The 20,537-nt window shown below is 38.8% G+C and overlaps 1 protein-coding gene across 1 annotated transcript in view; it reads right to left on the reverse strand.

Annotated features, from left to right (window-relative positions):
- grik2.S (glutamate receptor, ionotropic, kainate 2 S homeolog) overlaps positions 1-20,537 on the reverse strand; it is a 339,099-nt gene that overhangs the window by 26,167 nt on the left and 292,395 nt on the right. The window contains exon 14 of the mRNA XM_041564634.1: positions 8,818-9,043. Within this exon, the coding sequence (XP_041420568.1) occupies positions 8,818-9,043 (226 nt within the window). The remainder of the gene's footprint in view (positions 1-8,817; positions 9,044-20,537) is intronic.

Here is a 20,537-nt window from a genome sequence, read left to right on the forward strand (position 1 = left end):
AATTAGGCGTTTATCACTTTATCAAATGTCATGAGATCCAATCAAACATTTTTAATAAAAATCTTGTGTGGCTGTAATGTTCCTCTGCATCATGTCTAAAAAGTATCTAAAGTTTTAATCCTGTATGTTGGTGACCTAAAATGTTATTATAATAGGGTGACCAAGGGTGCATTTTGCATGATCATCTTCTTTTGCCACAACAAATTTTTACATTTTTTTAAATCCTCTTTATATTAATGTTTCCCCAAAGAGTTGTAGAATTGATAAACCAATAACCTATTTTATGTTTATACTTTCTTCAAACTGTATATTTCTGTTTAAATATTACAAACATTATCAGTTCGTATCTATTCATAGGAAGAAATGCACTAACATTACACAAAACTGCACTTTGCAAACTGCATTTGCATTCCTAAATGAACCTTAATGTGTACTAGAATTTACACACTTTAGCAATTACCATCGAAACAAAACTAATTGATATGACAGCTACATTTTACTAGATCTTAAAACACCCTGTTTTCATTCCTGAATTATAGATTATTTATAAAGTTCCCCAACAACCATTTCCTCCCTCAATGAAAGGAAACAAGTGAATTTCAATTAGACAACCTAGCTGTCTAGGTATGTGAAGAAGCAAGTGTTTGCGAAGAAGCAAGTTCAAGTGCTAATGTTGTTTAATTTTCTGTTACATATTTGTTTCTGCAATGTTATATTTAATGTTATTGTCATACAAGTAATTAGTATTGGATAACATTGGTACCATTATTTTATAATTCCCTATTATGATGCACAATATGGTTTATCCAGAGTGCTTAAATATGAGGTGTTAAACACTATCATTCTACATTGGGAACAGTGTGAAGTATAATTTCACAGTACAAAGCACAAATTGGTTGATTTTGTGATCACAGGCATAGCACAAAACACCTGCAGGCTGCAAAAGAAATGTAGAATTTCCATCTGCTTTTGTACAGAGAAAAGCTGATTTATTCTGTGACACTAGAATAAGTTTTAACTCATCAGTATCATGCTTTTACTTGTTGTCACTGTTAATTAAAAATATGTTTTAAATATTTTACTTTTGAAAACATTTTAGAACCTTTTCCCAAAGAATTTCCATTATCTATTTTTAGAATTCTACAGAAACGTTTAAATATGAACATGGTCATCTGCTTAAGCCATGTGTATTTAATTTAGTTCTATGGAATAGAGGCATTATAAATTTAGTGTACAAGGCAACGGCTGAATGGATTTAACATGGAACAAGTCAAAAGCTATTTAGTCATGTTTTTCATTTTCTTGGAAACAATGTTCTCCCTAATTCCATCTCAATTATGTCTGCAAAAAAAAAAAATTGTGCACACATTTTAAACTTGTGTGCTCAATTTTTAAAATCTGTGTGCTCAGGTCAAAATTAATACTAAGGGGCAGATTTAGCAAGGGTTGAATTTTGAGTTTATGGGTGTTTCTAAAAACTCCCATCAACTCCCATAAACTCGAAAGTCGAAAAAAACACACAAATCAAAATTTATTTAATAAATAATTTTTTTCAAAATAGGGTGAATAGGATCAAGCTGAAAATTTTAATCAATTTAAATTTTTTTCACCAAAAAAAATTTAAAAAATAAAATCAATGTTTTTTTTTCAAAAGTCCACCAAACGGCTCCAAATTAATTGTAGGAGGTCCCCATAGACTAAAACACCAATTCGGCAGGTTTTAGGTGGCGAATAGGCAAATTTGAATTCTTAAAGGGACAGTACATGATACATTTCAAAATTTTAATCTCAATTTTTTTTAATTCAAATCTAATTTGGACTATAACCTAGTTGAATTACACATTACAGAATTTTCAATACGAACCTTGATATATCTGCCCCTAAATGTGTTTTCACACAAAATTATTTGTGCGCACCACTATTTGTAGACTGAAAATTTGTGTGCTTATGCACGAGCACACATCTTAGAGGAAACTTTGCTTGAAAATAATATGTGCCGTTATACCAGAAAAAAATATTATTGGATACTACACTATTTCTTTTTTCTCTCAAATATAGCTAAAGTAAAGTTAATTTTTAGAATGTTTTAGTATGGCTAATTCTAAGCAACTTTTCAATTGCTCTTCATTGTTTATATTCTTTAGTTTCTGAATTATTTGCCTTTTACTTCTACCTCTTTCCAGCTTTCAAATGGGGTCACCAACCCCATATAAAAAAAACCAAATGCTCTGTAAGGCTACAAATCTATTGTTATTGCTACTTTTTATTACGCATCTTTCTATTCAGGCCTCACCTATTCATATTCCAGTCTCTTGTTCAAATCAATGCCTGGTTGCTAGGGATAATTTGAACCCTAGCAACCAGATCTGCTGAAGAAAAAAAAGCAAAATAACGCAAAAACCACAAATAAAAAAATGAAAACCAATTGCATATTCTCTCAGAATATCACTCTCTACATGATACTAAAAGTTAATTTAAAGGTGAATAACCCCTTTAATGTTAAAAGAAAACCATAGCACCGCTACACCTTGGTTGTATTCTGCACAATTGCCCAGGACAGACCAAAAAGTAACCTCAATCAAAAAACATAATCTGTAGGCCACATTTATGAACATTGGAAACATTCACACCTGGTAACCCATTACCTGTAGCTCAGCCAGCTACAGGTAGAACAAAGCAAACATATCATTGGCTGCCATTAGTGATGAGCACATTTTTTTACCAGGGAAATTTTTGCATTTCGCCATCTACAAATTTTTTCCCCGAAACTGTGGCAAAAATCTGCAGCGAAAATGTTGCAAAAAAAAGTCGCCATGACAAAATTGACACATAGACAAAAAGATCGCCAGAAAGAAAAATGCCCATTGACTTTAATACATGAGAAAAAATTGTTGCATGCGTAAAAATTTGTTGCGTGTAAAAAAAAAATTGATGCCCATTGACCAATTGTTTTGTGAATTTATCGCCATTTGAGATTTTTTTTCGCAGTTTTGCAAATTTTACGGTGAAGTGAAATGGGTCAGATCAGCTCATCACTAGTTACCATTTATTATTGCTCAGGTGCAAATTTTCCCTAGTGTTTATAAATGAGCCTGTGACATTTGTACTCTGAATCCATAATTTGGACTATATTCTGTGGATTTCATGTCACTGCAGTGGGACTGTTTGGTTGATCCAGCTACATTTTATTATAAATTGGCATGGTTTGTCCCAATCTCCTTTCCTCCGACCCCCCCCCCCCAATACGGTACGACCGTTTTAACTGAAGCAGAGGTCAGACCAACAGTAGTTTGTGCAAGGACTCCATTATTAGCCCCTGTAAGGCAGGAAGAGGGGACTGCATGTTGGGCTTAAGCAATACAGGCTGAAAGCTACAGAGGTGCACCATAAATGACAAGCAGCTGGAAATGTTTGGGAATCCAGGATACCGGATTCACTGGATTCCCAAAGTGAATTGTATGGCATTACAGGATCCTTATAGGACCTGTGGGATAAGCACCTTAGAGCAGCATTGGTTTATGCTGACTGGGGCAATTGTCTGAGAGAGGGCAGTTGTTAATCACCCTGAGAGATTAATTTACAGCTTTTGAATTCATTCTCCCTATGAGAAAAAAACTGGTTATTCAGATCCTGATAGGAGAACAAGAGATTGTCACTGGCTATTGCTAGTTATGTAGAGGCCTTGTTGACAAATAGATTCTGCTCCTGTCTGAATACTTATTATTATTATTATCATTAATAAACATTGCTATATTGAGCTGCAACTACAAGGGGCCAATTCTAATTGGGACTGCAAATGTTTTCTATGGTCACTTGAAAGTTAAAAAGTTCAGTAAATTTACAATAGAAGTTGAGTTTCTTATACGAAATAAAACTACAAAAAATACTATCCCAACCCTGATGTGCTTCATTGGTGTACAGTCTTGACTAAGAGGCTACTTCAGATAAACTGGAATTTCGAATGTTTCATTTTTATGGAAAAATCTGAATGCCAAAAGCTTGAATGAAAAATGACAGGGAAAAAAAACACTAATAATAGCGTTCATGTCCCAACAAAAAACTTGAATTGATCAAATTTTTGTCCCAAAAAACCTTCCTGCACCATACAAGTGTTACACAGCAGTTACAACATTAGGGGAAAAAGAAAGACACCTAACTTGATGTATTTCCATAAAATACTAAAAGGAGGAGCTGACAGTATACCAAGGCGGTCTCATACATTGAAGGACCATTTATCACCAAGTATGTACAGGGAAACGAATAGGGGAGATCAAAGAATTAAGGGCTTTTTGAAGGTAGAAGGTAACCATAAATGTGGTAGTCGTAGATGTTTAACTTGTCAACATATGAAAATTTCAAAAGAATTTAAGTCTACGGTGACAAATACTAGCTTTAAAATAAGAGATTATATAAATTGCAATACATCCACAGTGGTTTACTTGATAAGTCAGAAACAATATGTGGGCTGCACAAGTAGAACGCTAAAGGAGCGAATACTACGAGTTTGATGTAACATGTTTTACGTAAACTATAATGTAATTGGTTATGTGTATAACGAGGTAGATATATAGAGCTGTATGGGGCAGATAAAAGAATGTGACATATACAAATAATAATATTAGGAGAGAGAACCTAATGTAATGGGGCAGTGATTGCCATTTAAATGCTTGTGTAAATGTGGGTATCCTAATAGAAAATGGTTCTGAGATGTAACAGAGTATAGGCAGAGAAACAATGCTAATATGACCAATTTGATAAGATATGTATGTTGCTTTAAGAAAAAAACGTGAGGTAGGTGGCAACACGTGATTGGTTTTAACGTTTGGGGAGGGATTTCCTGGGGTATAAATTTTGTGACCAAATGTAACAACAGTAATGCCTATGAATAAGTGCCTGTGGGTGCGAAACGCGTAAGGCGGAGCATCAATTGGTCTGTATGCCTACTTTTTAATATTTATGCTAAATAAAGAGTGACTTTTTAACTTTGAAAGTAATTGACTGGGAATATATTTTTGGATTTTTGATTTGGGTGCCCTTTGGAGTTGGGGGCTATATTCCAGCATTTTTGGCCCTTTTTTTGACAGGCCTGTGTAGACTGCAGCAGCTGAGCAACAAGTGTTTTTTGGACCTAACTTGATGTAGTCAAACAAAATAACTAATTTTAAGTGTCGTAGCTAAAGAACAAGTCTACCAAGGATTCAACTACATCTTGCAATCTTGGTTGCATGTATGTAACATGGCCCTGGTCAGTGTAGCAGGAATGGTGTTTTCTATTTGATATATCTAGATTAGTGATTGGCAAATTTATTCAGAAGGCATGGATTTGCATCGAATTTCCACACTTCGCTGCCCGTGAATGTTTTGTTGTGCATCAGAATTGTCACACGCATACAAATTGTCGCATATTAAAATTATTCTGACACCCATTTAGACAAAAGAGTTGCGTCAAAATTGTCACGCCTCAAAATTAGTTTTTTGGCGAAGCAAAAGAGGACAGATTCGCCTATAGCTACTCTAGATATCTAGACTTTCTTAAAAGCACAGAGAACAGGGGAGTACTTAACATCTTTAAGATTATACTGGCTTCTTATTTATATATTCCAGAAGCAGAATCAGAGATCAAGGTCAAAAAAGCCCACTGTTATCTAAATATCATTGGAAACATTTTAGAGATACTGTAAATTGAAAACGTGAATAACATGAATAACATTTTTTTCATTTGCCCACACTGAACCATTTTCAAAATCATGCTGCTTTTATCTATATCCCCTTGATGAGTGCTCTGTTAAAGACATTGAGGGGGTTATTTATTATCAGTCAGAATGCCAAAAACTCATAAAATTTGAGGTTTTTTTTTACTATAACATCCACATTTTTGGATATTTGAAGATATCATAGTCTGCTCTGAGTTTCGGCCAAAAATCCAAAAAAAATCAGGGGTTACTATCGATTTCATGAAAAATTAGAGCATTTCGGTCATAAAACCCCAAAAAATAGTTTTTTCACAAAAATCCAATTTCTTCGAGTTTTTTCCAAACCAGTTGTATCTAGTTTTTTTCAATGATAAATAAGGTCAAATCGTGGATTCTAGTTTGGTCGGACTTTTTTTTTTTACTTAAAAAATCTGAAAAAAAAAAACTGATTTTGATAAATAACCCCCTAGGATTTCTTTGGTGTCCTGCTGAATGCAATGCTGAAGGGGCAAGTACTTTTATAAATGGAATGGAATTCATGGAATTCAAGATGACTTAATATTCTCATGCTTTACAATGTTATTTATTATAATACACAAGTTATAATAAGCAAGTCACGTGACAGAAATTACATAACTAAGCACTGATTATAACTGATGTCATCACTAAGCAGAGTTCATAAGGATATCATTTACAGAATATGTATGGTTCTTTTGCATTATAATGTAATAAATGATAGACTCAACCAACAATATATACAGTGCAGTCGCAGTACACTGTAGAACATGAACTCCTGTTCAACTACAGCTAGCAATACATGTGGAGTGCAACATGGTAGACATTAATGATTTGTAATTACTTGTCAAGATAGATTATGCTTTGGAAAATCAATTCTAAAAACATGCTTGCACAAAATATTTTATCCTTCAGTCAACATATTAAAAAAAAAAAGTATACATGTAAATATAAATCTTATTCCTTCCTTGCATTTGCAACAATTCCGATTTTAACAGAGAATTATTCTTCAAAATGTAAAACCTCAAGTAATGAAAGGGTTAAAATATAGGTAAATAATTTGAATTCTAAAAAGCAAACAGATAATAAATAAGTGAACAAAATTAAAGTACCTGTAAGATTAATTTTTTCAACATTTAGGGGCAGATTTATCTAGGTGAAAATTCGAAGTAAAAAAATTAAAAATTTGAGTTACTCCTAATTTGATTCAAATTTGAAAATTTGAATTTTAAAATTTATCATGTACTGTCTCTTTAAAAATTCGACTTCGACCATTCGCCATCTAAAACCTGCCAGATTGCTGTTTTAGCACATGGGGGACCTCCTAGAACCTATTTGGAGTCAATTGGTGAACTGGAAAAATCAAAGGTTTTTTTTGGGATTTGAATTCAATCAAATATGGACTATTTGATTGAAAACTTACCTATTTGACAAAAAACTTTGACTTAATTTCGGTTGGTCCTTTTGAATTCGAATTTTGAAGTTTTTTAAATTCGAAATTCGACCCTTGATAAATCTGTCCCTTAAAATAGCATACCGTATATACTCGAGTATAAGCCGAGTTTTTCAGCATCCAAAATGTGCTGAAAAGTCTCGGCTTATACTCAGGTCAGCGGGCAGTAGCTGAGATTGCAGTCACTTTTAATCATTCCTATACCAACAGTTCACTTGGGGAGAGATTGCAATATCACACAGCGCCCTCTGTTGGTTATATGAAAGAATAACAGTGACTGCAATAACACACAGCACCCTCTGTTGGTTATATGAAAGAATAACAGTGACTGCAATATCACACAGCGCCATCTGTTGGTTATATGAAAGAATAACCGTGCGCCCTCTGTTGGTTATATGAAAGAATAACAGTGACTGCAATATCACACAGCACCCTCTGTTGGTTATATGAAAGAATAACAGTGCGCCCTCTGTTGGTTATATGAAAGAATAACAGTGACTGCAAAATCACATCCATCTGTTGGTTAGATGAAAGAATAACAGTGACTGCAATATCACACAGCGCCCTCTGTTGGTTATATGAAAGAATAACAGTGCAGCCTCTGTTGGTTATATGAAAGAATAACAGTGACTGCAATATCACACAGCGCCATCTGTTGGTTATATGAAAGAATAACAGTGTGCCCTCTGTTGGTTATATGAAAGAATAACAGTGACTGCAATATCACACAGCGTCCTCTGTTGGTTATATCAAAGAATAACCGTGACTGCAATATCACACAGTGCCCTCTGTTGGTTATATGAAGGATTAACAGTGATGGCAATATCACACAGCACCCTCTGCACATGGTAGTGGGACAGTGGGACAATGCACACAGTAACCCGTTTGGCAATTCTCTGTCACCATCAACTTTGCAAAGAAGTCCGGTTGATCGCTGGGGGGGTCGCTAGTTGTGTCTAGGCTTATACTAGAGTCAATAAGTTTTCCCAGTTTTCATAGGTAAAATTAGGTACCTCGGCTTATACTCGGGTCGGCTTATACTCGAGTATGTACGGTAATAAATAGCATAATAAATAAGGTAGAAATCTTATTTTGTTAACAAGCCTGTTTCAGTTTATCTGGTGTTTTCTCTTGATTGTTTGACCCCCTCATATTTTCTTTAAGCCAATATTTGGTTCAAATCATTTGTTTTGTTTGTCTCAAAGCTACAGATGCCTTATGCTTAAATTGCATAAAAAACGTTTAACCAATAGCCTATTTCATTAATATTATATTGTAAGCATAAAAGAGAATAGATTACACTGTACATTATAAGAATGCAGTTTGGTTTTGCTTTAAAAAACATATATATTTCTGGTTTTGTTTCCATATACAGTATATCAAGAACTATGTGTCAAGAATGTAATAATCACCCAAAATATATGTTCAAACTTTCAAACAATTAATCCCTACATTTCAGTGAACAGTGGGGCATTTTTTAAAATGTATGAAGACAGCCACTGACAGATTAAATTCACACCCATAGCGTACTGTATGCTAACCAGCTAGCTAAAAGCTATTGAAAGTTCCATTTAATTATGTGTTTGAAGCTAGCTAAGGCTTCATTCTTCAACTAAGATAAATGTATAAAGACCAAGAAATTGACATACAACATACCCATAGGAGTTCCCACTCCATAACCTTTTGAATCTATAAGGCCTCCAATCTGTGTCAGGTTACAGTTACGTTGTGTAACAAATTCAATGGTTGTTGACTCCATTAGAAAAGCATAATCAGAGGTTAGTGCGCGCTGGATTCCTTCTTCGTTATTTTTGACAAGCACTGACTGGCTTCTACTATTCATAAAAGCCCACATCTTTTCATATGTGGGTATTCTTGATTTCTGCAAAAAATAAGAAATAAAAAAATAGATGAATAATTTATCACTGGACATTTTATTTTTGATGGAGGAGTAAATTTAATTTCAGGTTGAGTGTAGGTTTTACCGAATCCATTTAAACATAAAAATATTTTTTTTTCAATGTAAGGAACCATTAATTAATTACACACCTAGCAAGTGTCAACAATGCTTTGTGCTTAAAGGACCAGTAACATCAAAACATTTTTTGGAAAAAATCGTTAGTACACATCAAAAAAAAAAACACCACCACAAATTATAATTTAAAATCACAAAGCCTTTATTAAGAAATAACTTACAGAAACTGAACTTCCTGTCCTGTACAAGCTACTCTACTGACAGCTTGTGAAGGAGCAAGATGGATGCCTTATGCCTGCGATGCGATGCAGTGACTGCTCGGGCCCCCTCCTCCTCCTGTACTATAGATGAGAAGCGCCCACCTGGACACTGGAGGAAGCGGTGGTAGTGGATGCGGTGGAGGGAGCTGTAAATCAGTGTTGGCAGCGGCAGCCGCTTCTCATCATCAGTCACTGGCCAGGCCCCCTTGTCCTCCACCGCTCCCTGCTCTGGTCGCTCCTGCTCCGTTCCCTGCACATGAGTGATTGTTTCTGCCTGCATTCCGTTTAGCTAACAGACCTACGTGTGCCTTGTAGCTGGATGCGATACAGCTTTCCTTTTCCCCGCTCCGCTGCACCTCCTCTGCTCCTGCGCCCAGTGCTAATCCAGCGCACAGTACAGCTACAAGGCACACGTAGGTCTGTTAGTTAAACGGAATGCAGGCAGATACAGACGCTATCGAAACAATCACTCATGTGCAGGGAACGGAGAAACTACTTACAGCAGTTTCTGTAAGTTATTTCTTAATAAAGGCTTTGTGATTTAAATTATAATTTGTGGTGGTGTTTTTTTTTTTTGATGTGTACTAACGATTTTTTTTTAAAAAAAATTGGATGTTACTGGTCCTTTAACTCAATCTTGGAAAACCACTATAATTTGTACACACTTTTTTATCAATGCAGCAAAGGCAAATTAATTATGCTGTAGTTACAATATTTTTTATGCTTCTCAATACAAATCAGCTACATTTGAAAAATGGAGGTTTAATTGCATTATAAATGATTACATACAATAATATGTCTGTTCTTGTAGTGTTAAATAGTAGAAAATAAAATGGTTTTATATCGGTAAAGAAATTATTATTTTAATTTATCTGATTTAGTTCACATTATTGTTACATTGGATCTGCTCTAGTTATCTGGGTTATTGGGTTACCTTTATTAGATCACACTATAGTAGATCATCTTGCTGATCAAACAATTTTCATCTACACCCACAGACACACATTTTGTATTTACATAACAACCAAGACCAGTACAGGTATACGGTCTGTTATCCGGAACCCCTTATCCAGAAAGTTCCGAATTATGGAAAGGCCATCTCCAATAGACTCCATTATAATCAAATAATACAAATTTTTAAAAACTATTTTCTTTTTCTCTGTAATAATAAAACAGTACTTTATATTTGATCCCAGCTAAAATATAATTAATCCTTATTAGAAGCAAAACCAGCATTTTGGGTTTATTTAATGTTTACATGATTTTCTAGTAGACTTAAGGTATGAAGTTCTAAATCATGGAGAGACCCGTTATCCGGAAAGCCCCAGGTCCCGAGCATTCTGGATAATAGGTCCCATACCTGTACTTCATTGTTTATACAGTTTCCTATAATGACAATAACATTTATCTGTGAGCAAAATATTGATTTTTTTATGCATTTGCTCACATCTTACAGAAAGCCTTGGGGGCAAATTTACTAAAGCGAGAAGCAGCTAACACTTGCACAAATTCGTGACGCCATTTTGTTACTTCGTCGATTTACTAACGGCACTGGCTTATATTCGCTAGCGAAATGGACCTACTCTAGCACTACTTCACACCCTTATGCCATGCGAAGTTGCGCAATGGTGAAGGGACAACGTAACTACGCTAATTCACTAACTTGCTCATTTTACTGAACGTTACCTCTTGCGCAAGATTTGCCTTTGCCACCTCAGACCAGGCAAAGTGCAATAGAGTAGATAGGGATTGCTTCAAAAAAAGCTGACCATTTTTTAAGGGTGATAGGCTGAAAAAGATTTTTTTGGGGGCACCCTCCTTCCCCCCCTACATTTCCTAACATATGGCACCTAAACTATACAATGGGCACATGTATAGGGCAAAATAACAACTCTATTGTATTTTATGAAGCTTTCCCAGGCTTGAGTAGTGTAATGTATTTGCTGCTACATATACGTCCATTCAACTTTAACTTGGTGCCGTATGCAAAGTAGGCATCACTAGCGTAACTTCGCTTTGCTTGACGAATTAACGCAAGCGCAACTTTGCTACCTTTTGCCTCCCTGAGCACAACTTCGTGTAAACCATCAAGCAGAAAATGAGGTTTGCCTGTCATAGAAGCTGATAGGACATGACTGTTCATTATTTCAGAGGTATCATGTAATGTGAGAATTCCCATAGGGAGGAAGCACACCAAACAATTGGCTTTGCCTTTTAGAACATTTATTCAGCAGAGTTGGCACAAGCTTTCGGGGTCAACCCCTTCCTCAGAAGATTTTTATTGCACCTGAGAAAGGGGTTGACCCTGAAAGCTTGTGCCAACTCTACTGAATAAATGTTCTAAAAGGCAAAGCCAATTGTTTGGTGTGCTTCCTCCCTATGGGAATTCTTGTATGAAAATTGGGCTTGGAAGTAGCTGGAGGAGTTGAATGCACCCTAAGGAGAAAAAGCAAGAAAAGTAAGTGGTGTGCCGAAGAAAATGTATGTTGATCATGTAATGTGAATCATAATTCATTGCTAATCAGCCTTATATTGTTACAGAGAGAGAGAGAGAGAGAGAGAGAGAGAGAGAGAGAATGGATCAGCACACTCACTGCATATTATGAATATTGATCTTGCACCTCTACTCTACCCAAGACCAAAGCCCATCAAATTCAATCTCTCCAAATGAAACCCGGCATCCATACATACACACACACTGACCCCTTCTCACAGTCACATAAATTATATATACTCATACACTAACTATAGATTTTAGTATCACAATAGCCTTGGATATTACAGTATGCTTGTCCAGGAAATTATCCAAGCCACTCTTAAAAGCATTAACTGAATCGGCCCTCACAGCACCATCCAGCAGTGCATGCCACAACCTAACTGCCCTCACCTGCACTGATTCAAATGAAAGTTTCCCTTTAATCTGAAGGGGCGATCTCTGGTGTGGTGATCCTCTTTATGGGTAAACAGATCCCCTGCTATTTGTCTATAATATCATCTAATATACTCGTGAAGTGTAATCATGTCCCCTCTCAAGCATATTGAGTCTTCCATCCCTCTAACCAGTTTAGTTGCATATTTCTGCACTCTCTCCAGCTCATTTATATCCCTCTAAAGGACTGGAGCCCAAAACTGCACCACATACTCCAGGTGAGGCCTTACCAGGGACCTATAAAATCCTTGAAAGGCAAAAGGCAAAATTATGTTTTCATCCCCTGAGTGTATGCCTTTTTATGCAAGACAGAACTTTATTTGCTTTAGGTGCCACAGAACACTGCCCAGAAATAGACAACTTGTTATCCACAAAAACCCCTAGATCCTTCTCAGTTAAAGAAATTCCCAAAACACTGCCATTTAGTTTTCCAATTTAGACAAATCACTCTGCAAAGTGGCAGCATCCTGCATGAGACATATAGTTCTGCACAGTTTAGTACCATCTGCAAAAATAGAAACAGTACTTTCAATGCTTTCAAGGTCATCAATACTTTCAAGGTCATTAATAAACAAGTTGAAAAGCAAATGACCAAGTACAGAGCCCTGCGGTACTCCACTATCAACACTGGTCCAATTAAAAAATGATCCATTTCCGCCTACTTTTTGTAATCTATCTTGTAGCCAGTTCTCTATCAATGCTGGCACAAACTCCTAGTACTATTATTTGCACCACTGAAGTCCTACCACTGATGTCAGCCTAACTGGCCCATAGTTTTGAGGCTGAGAATTATGTGCCTTTATTAATAATGTAAAATGATTCCATATAGTATTATCCCAATTATTATAAAAGATGCAAGTTGTTCATCAAATGTATTAAGTCAGCTGATTGGTCCCTGGTCCTGCTCTAAACTTTGTACCCTAGAGTTGGTATAAGAAGCAAAAAGTTTTCTTTAAAAAAAGGGAAAACACCTCATTATTGCTTTGTTAAGCCTTATTCAGCCTGAAACAGACTGAAATATTTTTGTTGGAGACAACTCAGTACCAATCTACTAAACCTTTGAGAAATGGTGAATTTCAGAGGGTGATTTATCAATGTTCAAATACATTTGAATTTCTGTTCCAATTCAAAATGTTTGCTCTAAAATTCATGAATTCATATTACAGCTTCCAATACTTGAATTTTTAATATTAAGCACAAAAAATTGAAAAAACTTTAATGCAAATTTTGGAGTCAATGGGAGTTGTCCGATGCAAAATTTAAGCAATTAGAATTTTTAAGTTTTTCTAAATTTTTTAAATTCACATGTGTCAAAAAAGATGAAAATTTGAAATAAAAAAATATAGCTTGAATTTTATCTAGGACAACTCCAATTGACTTCTACATGAACTCGCAAGCTTTTCGTTGCAGTTTTTTGTCCATATCAAACAGTAGAGTTTTTGAAAATATAATTTGAATATAATTATGAATTTTTGCCACAATTTGTTTTTTTTACACAAAAACTCACAATTTCTAACACTGATAAATCACCCTCTAGTCCTTTTATATATTATACGCATAATTGTTTCAATAATAATTTGCCATGTATTCAGAATAAAGCATTGATTCACTTGTGGATGCATTCATAGCTACCATCAGTTCACCAAGCAACATACAAGACAGTGACATAAACCGCTCTCTGCAGATGTCCCATAAAGCAAGCCTGTAATGATCTCATTATTAGGAACCTTCTGTAGAGAACGGTACCTTTAGGTGCACAGGTGAACCCTGTGGGTTCCATTGTTCACCGACGCCCTTTTGGAAGCCAACAAGGAAGTCCGTAGCAACAACGTAAACGAGGTACCGGCAGGGATCAAGAGAAAGCATAGTCGGAGTTAGGCAAAGAGCTCAAGGCGGTCGGCAATAGTCGTAGTCAAAAGATCAGGCAAAAGTCAAAACCAGGAAGTCAATAAACAGGAATACGTTTGAGCAGGAACAGATGCACTGAAGCCTAGCTTGGGCACTCATAAAATGGAGGACTGGGCCTTTAAAGATGATGTGGTGCCAAAATTCAAATCCAGCTCCCATTCATGATGTCACAACACTTGGCGCTGTGAAGCGTGCAGCATGGCGATCTGCGTCATAGTGACCGCAAACCCGGAGCGCACAGATTTTTTTGAAGAGACGTGCCGGGAGGTAAGAGAACTCCGGCGCATCTTACAGTACCCCCCCTTCAGGAGTAACCTCCAGGAACTCCCAACACTTATCTGGAAACGTCTTATGAAAGGCCCGGATCAGACAAGGACCATGAGTGTCAGCAGCTCTCACCCAAGATCTCTCTTCAGGACCAAAACCCTTCCAATGGACCAAATATTGGACCTTGCCTCTCACCTTCCTGGAATCCAGAATCTCCTGAACCTCAAACTCCTGGTGATCATGAAGATTGAAGGGAGCAGGAGGAGTTTGATCAGTAGAAAAACTGTTTCTAACAAAAGGCTTAAGCAGGGAAACATAAAAGGAATTGTAGAAGTTCATGGTGGAAGGAATTTCTAAACAAATAGACACAGGGTTAATCACCTCCTTAATCTTGAAGGGTCCCACATAGCGAGGTCCAAACCTGGAAGAGGGTAGACTAAATTTGATGTGCCTAGTGGAAAGCCCGACAAAATCTCCAATCTGGTATGGAGGATTAGCACAATGGTGTTTGTCGGCCACAATCTTCTGAGCAGACAAAGCTTTCCTTAGAGAATGGTGGACTTGAGACCAGATGTCTTTGAAAACAAGTGTATCTCTGTCTTGAAAACAGCAGGAGGAAGAGCAGAAGGTTTATAGCCAAAGAGAAACTCCCTGTAAGGACTCACCCTGGTGGTCTAGTGGGCGGCGGAGTCCTCTGCTGCAGCTCAGGTGGGGACGCCCGCCGCATGTGTCCTTTCCCTTGCACCAACTCCCTTGTTTCCTAACCCTCAGGGGGAACCCATACAATCGGGGGCTACTCGCTTGTCTCCCGAGGAAAGGGCCCATAGGCGATCCTTGGGTCTATGCATATATTGCGGGGATAAGGGGCATTTCCTTAAAAATTGTTCCAAGAGGCCTGGAAGTTCTCAAAAAGTGGAGAAGGGAAGCTCCGTTTGGGTAGAGAGATTTCCTCTCCCCAATTTGCCTCAAAAAACTTAGTACCTGTAGTTTTGTCCTGGCCTGGGGGTTCAGTTAAAATTTCGGCCTTGATGGATTCTGGGGCTGGGGGAAATTTTTTAGATGCTGCCTTCACAGAAAGGTATAATATTCCCCTAACACCTCCTATGAGGATTTCTGCTCAGGTCTTGTAACCCAAAAATGCAAGGTATTAGCCATATGTGTGAACAATATGCATTGTGAAAAATTAGCTTTTCACATTCTCGATGGTTCCTCGACCCCATTAATTCTGGGGTAACCATGGTTACAGGTACACAACCCCCATATTGATTGGGTAACTGGGGAGGTTATTTAGTGGGGTTCCAAGTGCAAATACTCATGTCTAGCTTCCACTTTAATGGTGGCAGTTGCTTCCCTAGAGAAACCCCATTCTGTTGAGCATTGCTCTAAATCTTGTTCTGGGGTACTTAGTTCCCTATCGGCAGCTACGTCTCGTCAGAAAAGCACCCGATAAGACCCATTGGGAAGCATCCAAATTTCAGGTTGGGGACTTGGTTTGGCTATCTACAGGAAATATCAAGCTTAAAATTCCATCTCTTAAGCGGGGGCCCAGATTTATTGGTCCCTACCCTATTGTGGAAATTGTGAACCCAATCTCTGTCCTTCTTGAGTTACCTGAGATGTTTGTTATCTAACCTGTTTCATATTTCTATGTTAAAACCAGCCATACAGGTTTTCCAGCAATCCTGTCCTCCTCCAGTGTTGGTGGAAAGTCTGGTCAAATCTGATACCAGGGTTGACCATCTTAGGAGAGAGTCCCATTTCAGGTCTCCGGATAAGCTTGAGGGTCCAGTGGCCCCCTCCCGGCCCTCCTAGAGGGGGGGGGGGTAATGTAATGTCCTGGTGGTCTAGTGGGTCACATGGGTCCTTTCCCTTGCTGTGCCGGCTTCCCTATGGCGAGCGCCGCATGCACTTCCCGGGTTTTATGCGCCGGCGTGATGACGTCATTGTGCAAGGGCACGAGATTCAAAGTATTTAAAGAGGCCTTGTAGTTAAAAACACTGCCCTTTGTTAGGTTCTATTTAGAAAGTTCCTAGGTGCCTTGCTTTGTTTACTGTGTATTGACCCTTGCCTACCTGCTTTACTACTCTGACCTCTCCAACCCTGATCCTGCCTGCTTGTGACTACTCTGACCTCTCCAATCTGACCTTGGCCTGTCCTCCGATTATTCTATGCTCTCCAATCCAGATTCTGGCCTATCTGAATATTATCTGCTTGTGCTGGTCCAACCTGCCTGTTTTTGGTGATGTTCTTCCTTCCAGTATCTTGGTGTGACGATCATGCCCCTTTGCTCGTCCAGAACCGTTAGCTTAGCTCCTCTCTCAAATAAGACCTGGCAGCATCCAATTAGCCGAGGGCTCCTCCCAAGGTGAAAGATGGTGGTTAGAGGCAGATGTGAGAGCCGAGACCAGGGAGCTTAGCTTGGGTTCTGGATATAGGGTGCCGAATGTGACACTCCCATTGAGTGTCACGTATGAGCAAACTCAGCCCAAGGAAGGAGTTCAACCCAATTGTTCTGGTTTTGAGGAATGAAACATCGCAAAAACTGTTCCAAACTCTGATTGGTCCTCTCCGTCTGACCATTGCTTTGCGGATGGCAGGCCAAAGAGAAGTTAAATTTAATTCCCAAATGTTTTGAGAAAGCCCGCCAAAATCTAGATACAAACTGTACCTCACGGTCAGACACAATAGACTGAAGCACACCATGCAAACGAAAAATTTATTTGATGAAAATCTGAGCCAAACCAGCAATGGATGGAAGTTTTCTCAGAGAAACAAAATGAGAAAATCTGTCCGCTACTACCAAAATAGTAGTCATATCTGACGACCAAGGCAGGTCCACAATAAAGTCCATAGCCACATCTTGCCAGGGTTGAATGGGAATGGGTAAGGGTTGAAGAAGGCCACAGGGTAAGGAACGAGGACTTTTCTGTTGTGCTGTGCAGGCCGAAACAAAGAGCCTGACATCTTTAACAAGTGAAGGCCACCAGCAAAACAAACTCCTGAGTCTTCTTGATGCCTGAATGACCAGAAACCTCAGAAGAATGAGCCCATTCGAGAACTTGTGCTACCCTTGACTGCTGTATAAATACTCTCCCAGAGTCTCAAGACTCTTGTGATCCATTAAGATGGTAATTGGATGTTCAGTTCCTTCAAGCAGATGATGCTACTCCTCCAGTGCAAGCTTAACAGCTTAACAGCCAAAGTTCAGAATTACTCACATCATAATTCCTCTCGTTAGGAAACAGTTTGTGAGAGAAATAAGCACGAGGATAAAGAGTCTCTTGAAATTCAGTGCGCTGAGACAAGACGGCCCCAACTCCCACCTCCGAAGAATCGACCTCCAGAACAAAAGGCCGGGCAGCATCAGGATGAAGAAGGGTTGGAGCAGAACTTTACAAATGCTTCTTGTGCATGAGGGGTCCAAAATATGTTACAAGGCTTCTTCGTAAGAGCCGTAATGGGTGCCACTGTTTGGGAAAAATTCTTGATGAACTTACGGTAAAAGTTGACAAAACCCAGGAAAATATCGAATGGCTTTCAAAGTCGTAGTAACCTGCCAATCGAGAACAGGGTAAACTTTAGCAAGATCCATCTCAAATCCTGAAGGAGAAATCACGTATCCCAGGAAGGAGATCGAAGACTTGTGGAACTCACACTTTTCAAGTTTGGCATAAAGGCAATTTTCCCTTAATTTGAGAAGAAAATGTTTTACTTGGAAAAGGTGATCAGAAATTTAAGAAGAATAAACCAGAATATCATCCAAATAGACTATGACACAAGTTTTCAGTAAGTCTCGAAGAACATCGTTGATGAAATCTTGAAAGACAGCGGGCGCATTGCATAAGCTGAACAGCATGACCAAATACTCATAATGGCCATGCCCGTTTTGCACCCCACAAGTCTAACTTTGTGAAGACTAAGTCTGTCAAATAATTCTGGTATTAGAGGTAACGGGTATCTATTCTTTATCGTTATTTTGTTCAAGGCACGATAGACAATACACTATATAAGTGTGCCTTCCTTCTTCTGGACAAAAAAGAAACCGGCTCTGGCCAGGGACGTGGACTTCCTGATGAACCCTTTAGAAAGATTTTCCTGAACATATTCTTTCACAGCTTGGGTCTCAGGCACAGATAAGGGATATGTTCTTCCCCTAGGAGGAATGGAGCCGGGAACCAGATCAACAGGACAATCATACAAACAATAAAAAGGTAAGATCTCCGCATTTCACTTCTCAAACACATCAGGGAGAAGAGGGCTGGAGACTAGGAGCAAAGATGAGGCGGCAACATGAATGACAGAAGAGGAAATGCATCAAAATGAACTCCAGGTTGTAAGTTCCCCTGAAGACCAGTCAATGGACAGATTATGGAGTCGAAGCCAAGGAAACCCCAAAATGATAGGAGTTTCAGGACAATCAATGAGTAGGAAAGACATATCTTCTACATGAAGACTGCCCACTTGAATCAGGACTGGGACGGTAGCAGAAGAAAGAACACCGGGTGAAATTGGTCTGCCATCCACAGCCCGGGCAGAAAGAGGAATCTTGAGAGGCATGAAACTCAGACCGTACGAGATTTTAAGGAAACTGAGTCTCACACCTAGACTGAGGCGTTTCCCCGATTCTGAAGTCTGGTTGGACAGGATCTAAGCAGATGTCCAGAGAGGCCACAATATATACAGAGACCAGAATTTCTCCTACGGATTTTCTCCTCTGGAGTAGGTCGTATCTGCATAGGTTCATTGCAAACTGGCGACGTGAAAGCCACTGGAGGAGGAGGAAAGTCAGGCCTGATGTAGGATAAAACCAAGGCTTGTGGGCAAGAAACTTAAGGAAAGACTTCTCTCTCATTCGGGAATCTATCTTGACGATAAATACTATGAAGTCATCAAAAGAAGTAGGCACAGCTTGTCCTTTATATCCTCATGAAGCCCCCCTCCAGAAAGCTGCAATAAGCACCTCATTGTTCCAGGATACTTCTTCAGCCATAGTCCGGAAATTTATGATGTATTGTGAGGTCGTATTGGATCCTTCGATTGATCTTCATGAGCCGATCAGAGGCATTAAGTTTCTAGCCTGGAACATCAAAAACTTGACAGGAAGGAGTAAGAAAGGCTGCGGAGTCATGAAACAGGGGATCATCTCTATCCAGAAGTGGAGATGCCCAAGCAAGTGCCTTTCCCTGAAGAAGAGCAATGATAAAAGAAACTTTACACTTTTCCGTCGAGAATTGGTCAGATGCCAGATCAAACTGTATCTTGCATTGAGTTATGAATCTTTGGCAAGCATCTGGATCACCCCCAAAACGAACTGGAGCTGGAATCTTAGGAACCTTTGCAGTTGCAGGCGGCGGAGAGTTTACAATGGTCCAAGAAATTTGAAGTGCCTTCAAACATGAAGTAATATGCTGCAAAGCTTGAGCAAGATGCGCCTGTTGAGACTCAGGCTGTCCAGACGTTTCAACATCACGTCAAAGTAAGCTTCCATGGACGAGGAAGCAGCAGCCTGGAAAGGTTCCACGGCCCAAACTACCTGTAACAATCTTGTTATTAGGAACCTTGTGAAGTGAACAGTACCTTTGGGTGCACAGGTGGGTTCCAGTGTTCACCGACACCCTTTTGGGGTCCCGGGCTTTCTCATGTGGAAGCCAACAAGGAAGTGTGTAGCAGCAACATAAATGAGGTACCGGCAGGCATCAAGAGAAAGTGTAGTAGGAGTCAGGCGAAGAGTTCAAGGCAGGCTACAATTGTCGTAGTTAAAAGATCAGGCAAAAGTCAAAACCAGGAAGTCAATAAACAGGAATACCTTTGAGCAGGAACAGATGCACTGAAGCCTAGCTTGGGCACTCACAAAATGAAGGACTGGGCCTTTAAAGCTGATTTGGTGCCAACATTCAAATCCAGTGCCCATTCGTGATGTCACAATGCTTGGCGCCGTGATGTGTGCATCATGACGCTCTGCGTCAAAGTGCCAGAAAACCCGTAAGTGCGTGCCTGCGCATAGACTTCTTTGAAGAGAGGCACCGGAAAGAGAATG

This window comes from Xenopus laevis, chromosome 5S (assembly GCF_017654675.1).
Source record: "Xenopus laevis strain J_2021 chromosome 5S, Xenopus_laevis_v10.1, whole genome shotgun sequence".
Taxonomy (NCBI): domain Eukaryota; kingdom Metazoa; phylum Chordata; class Amphibia; order Anura; family Pipidae; genus Xenopus; species Xenopus laevis.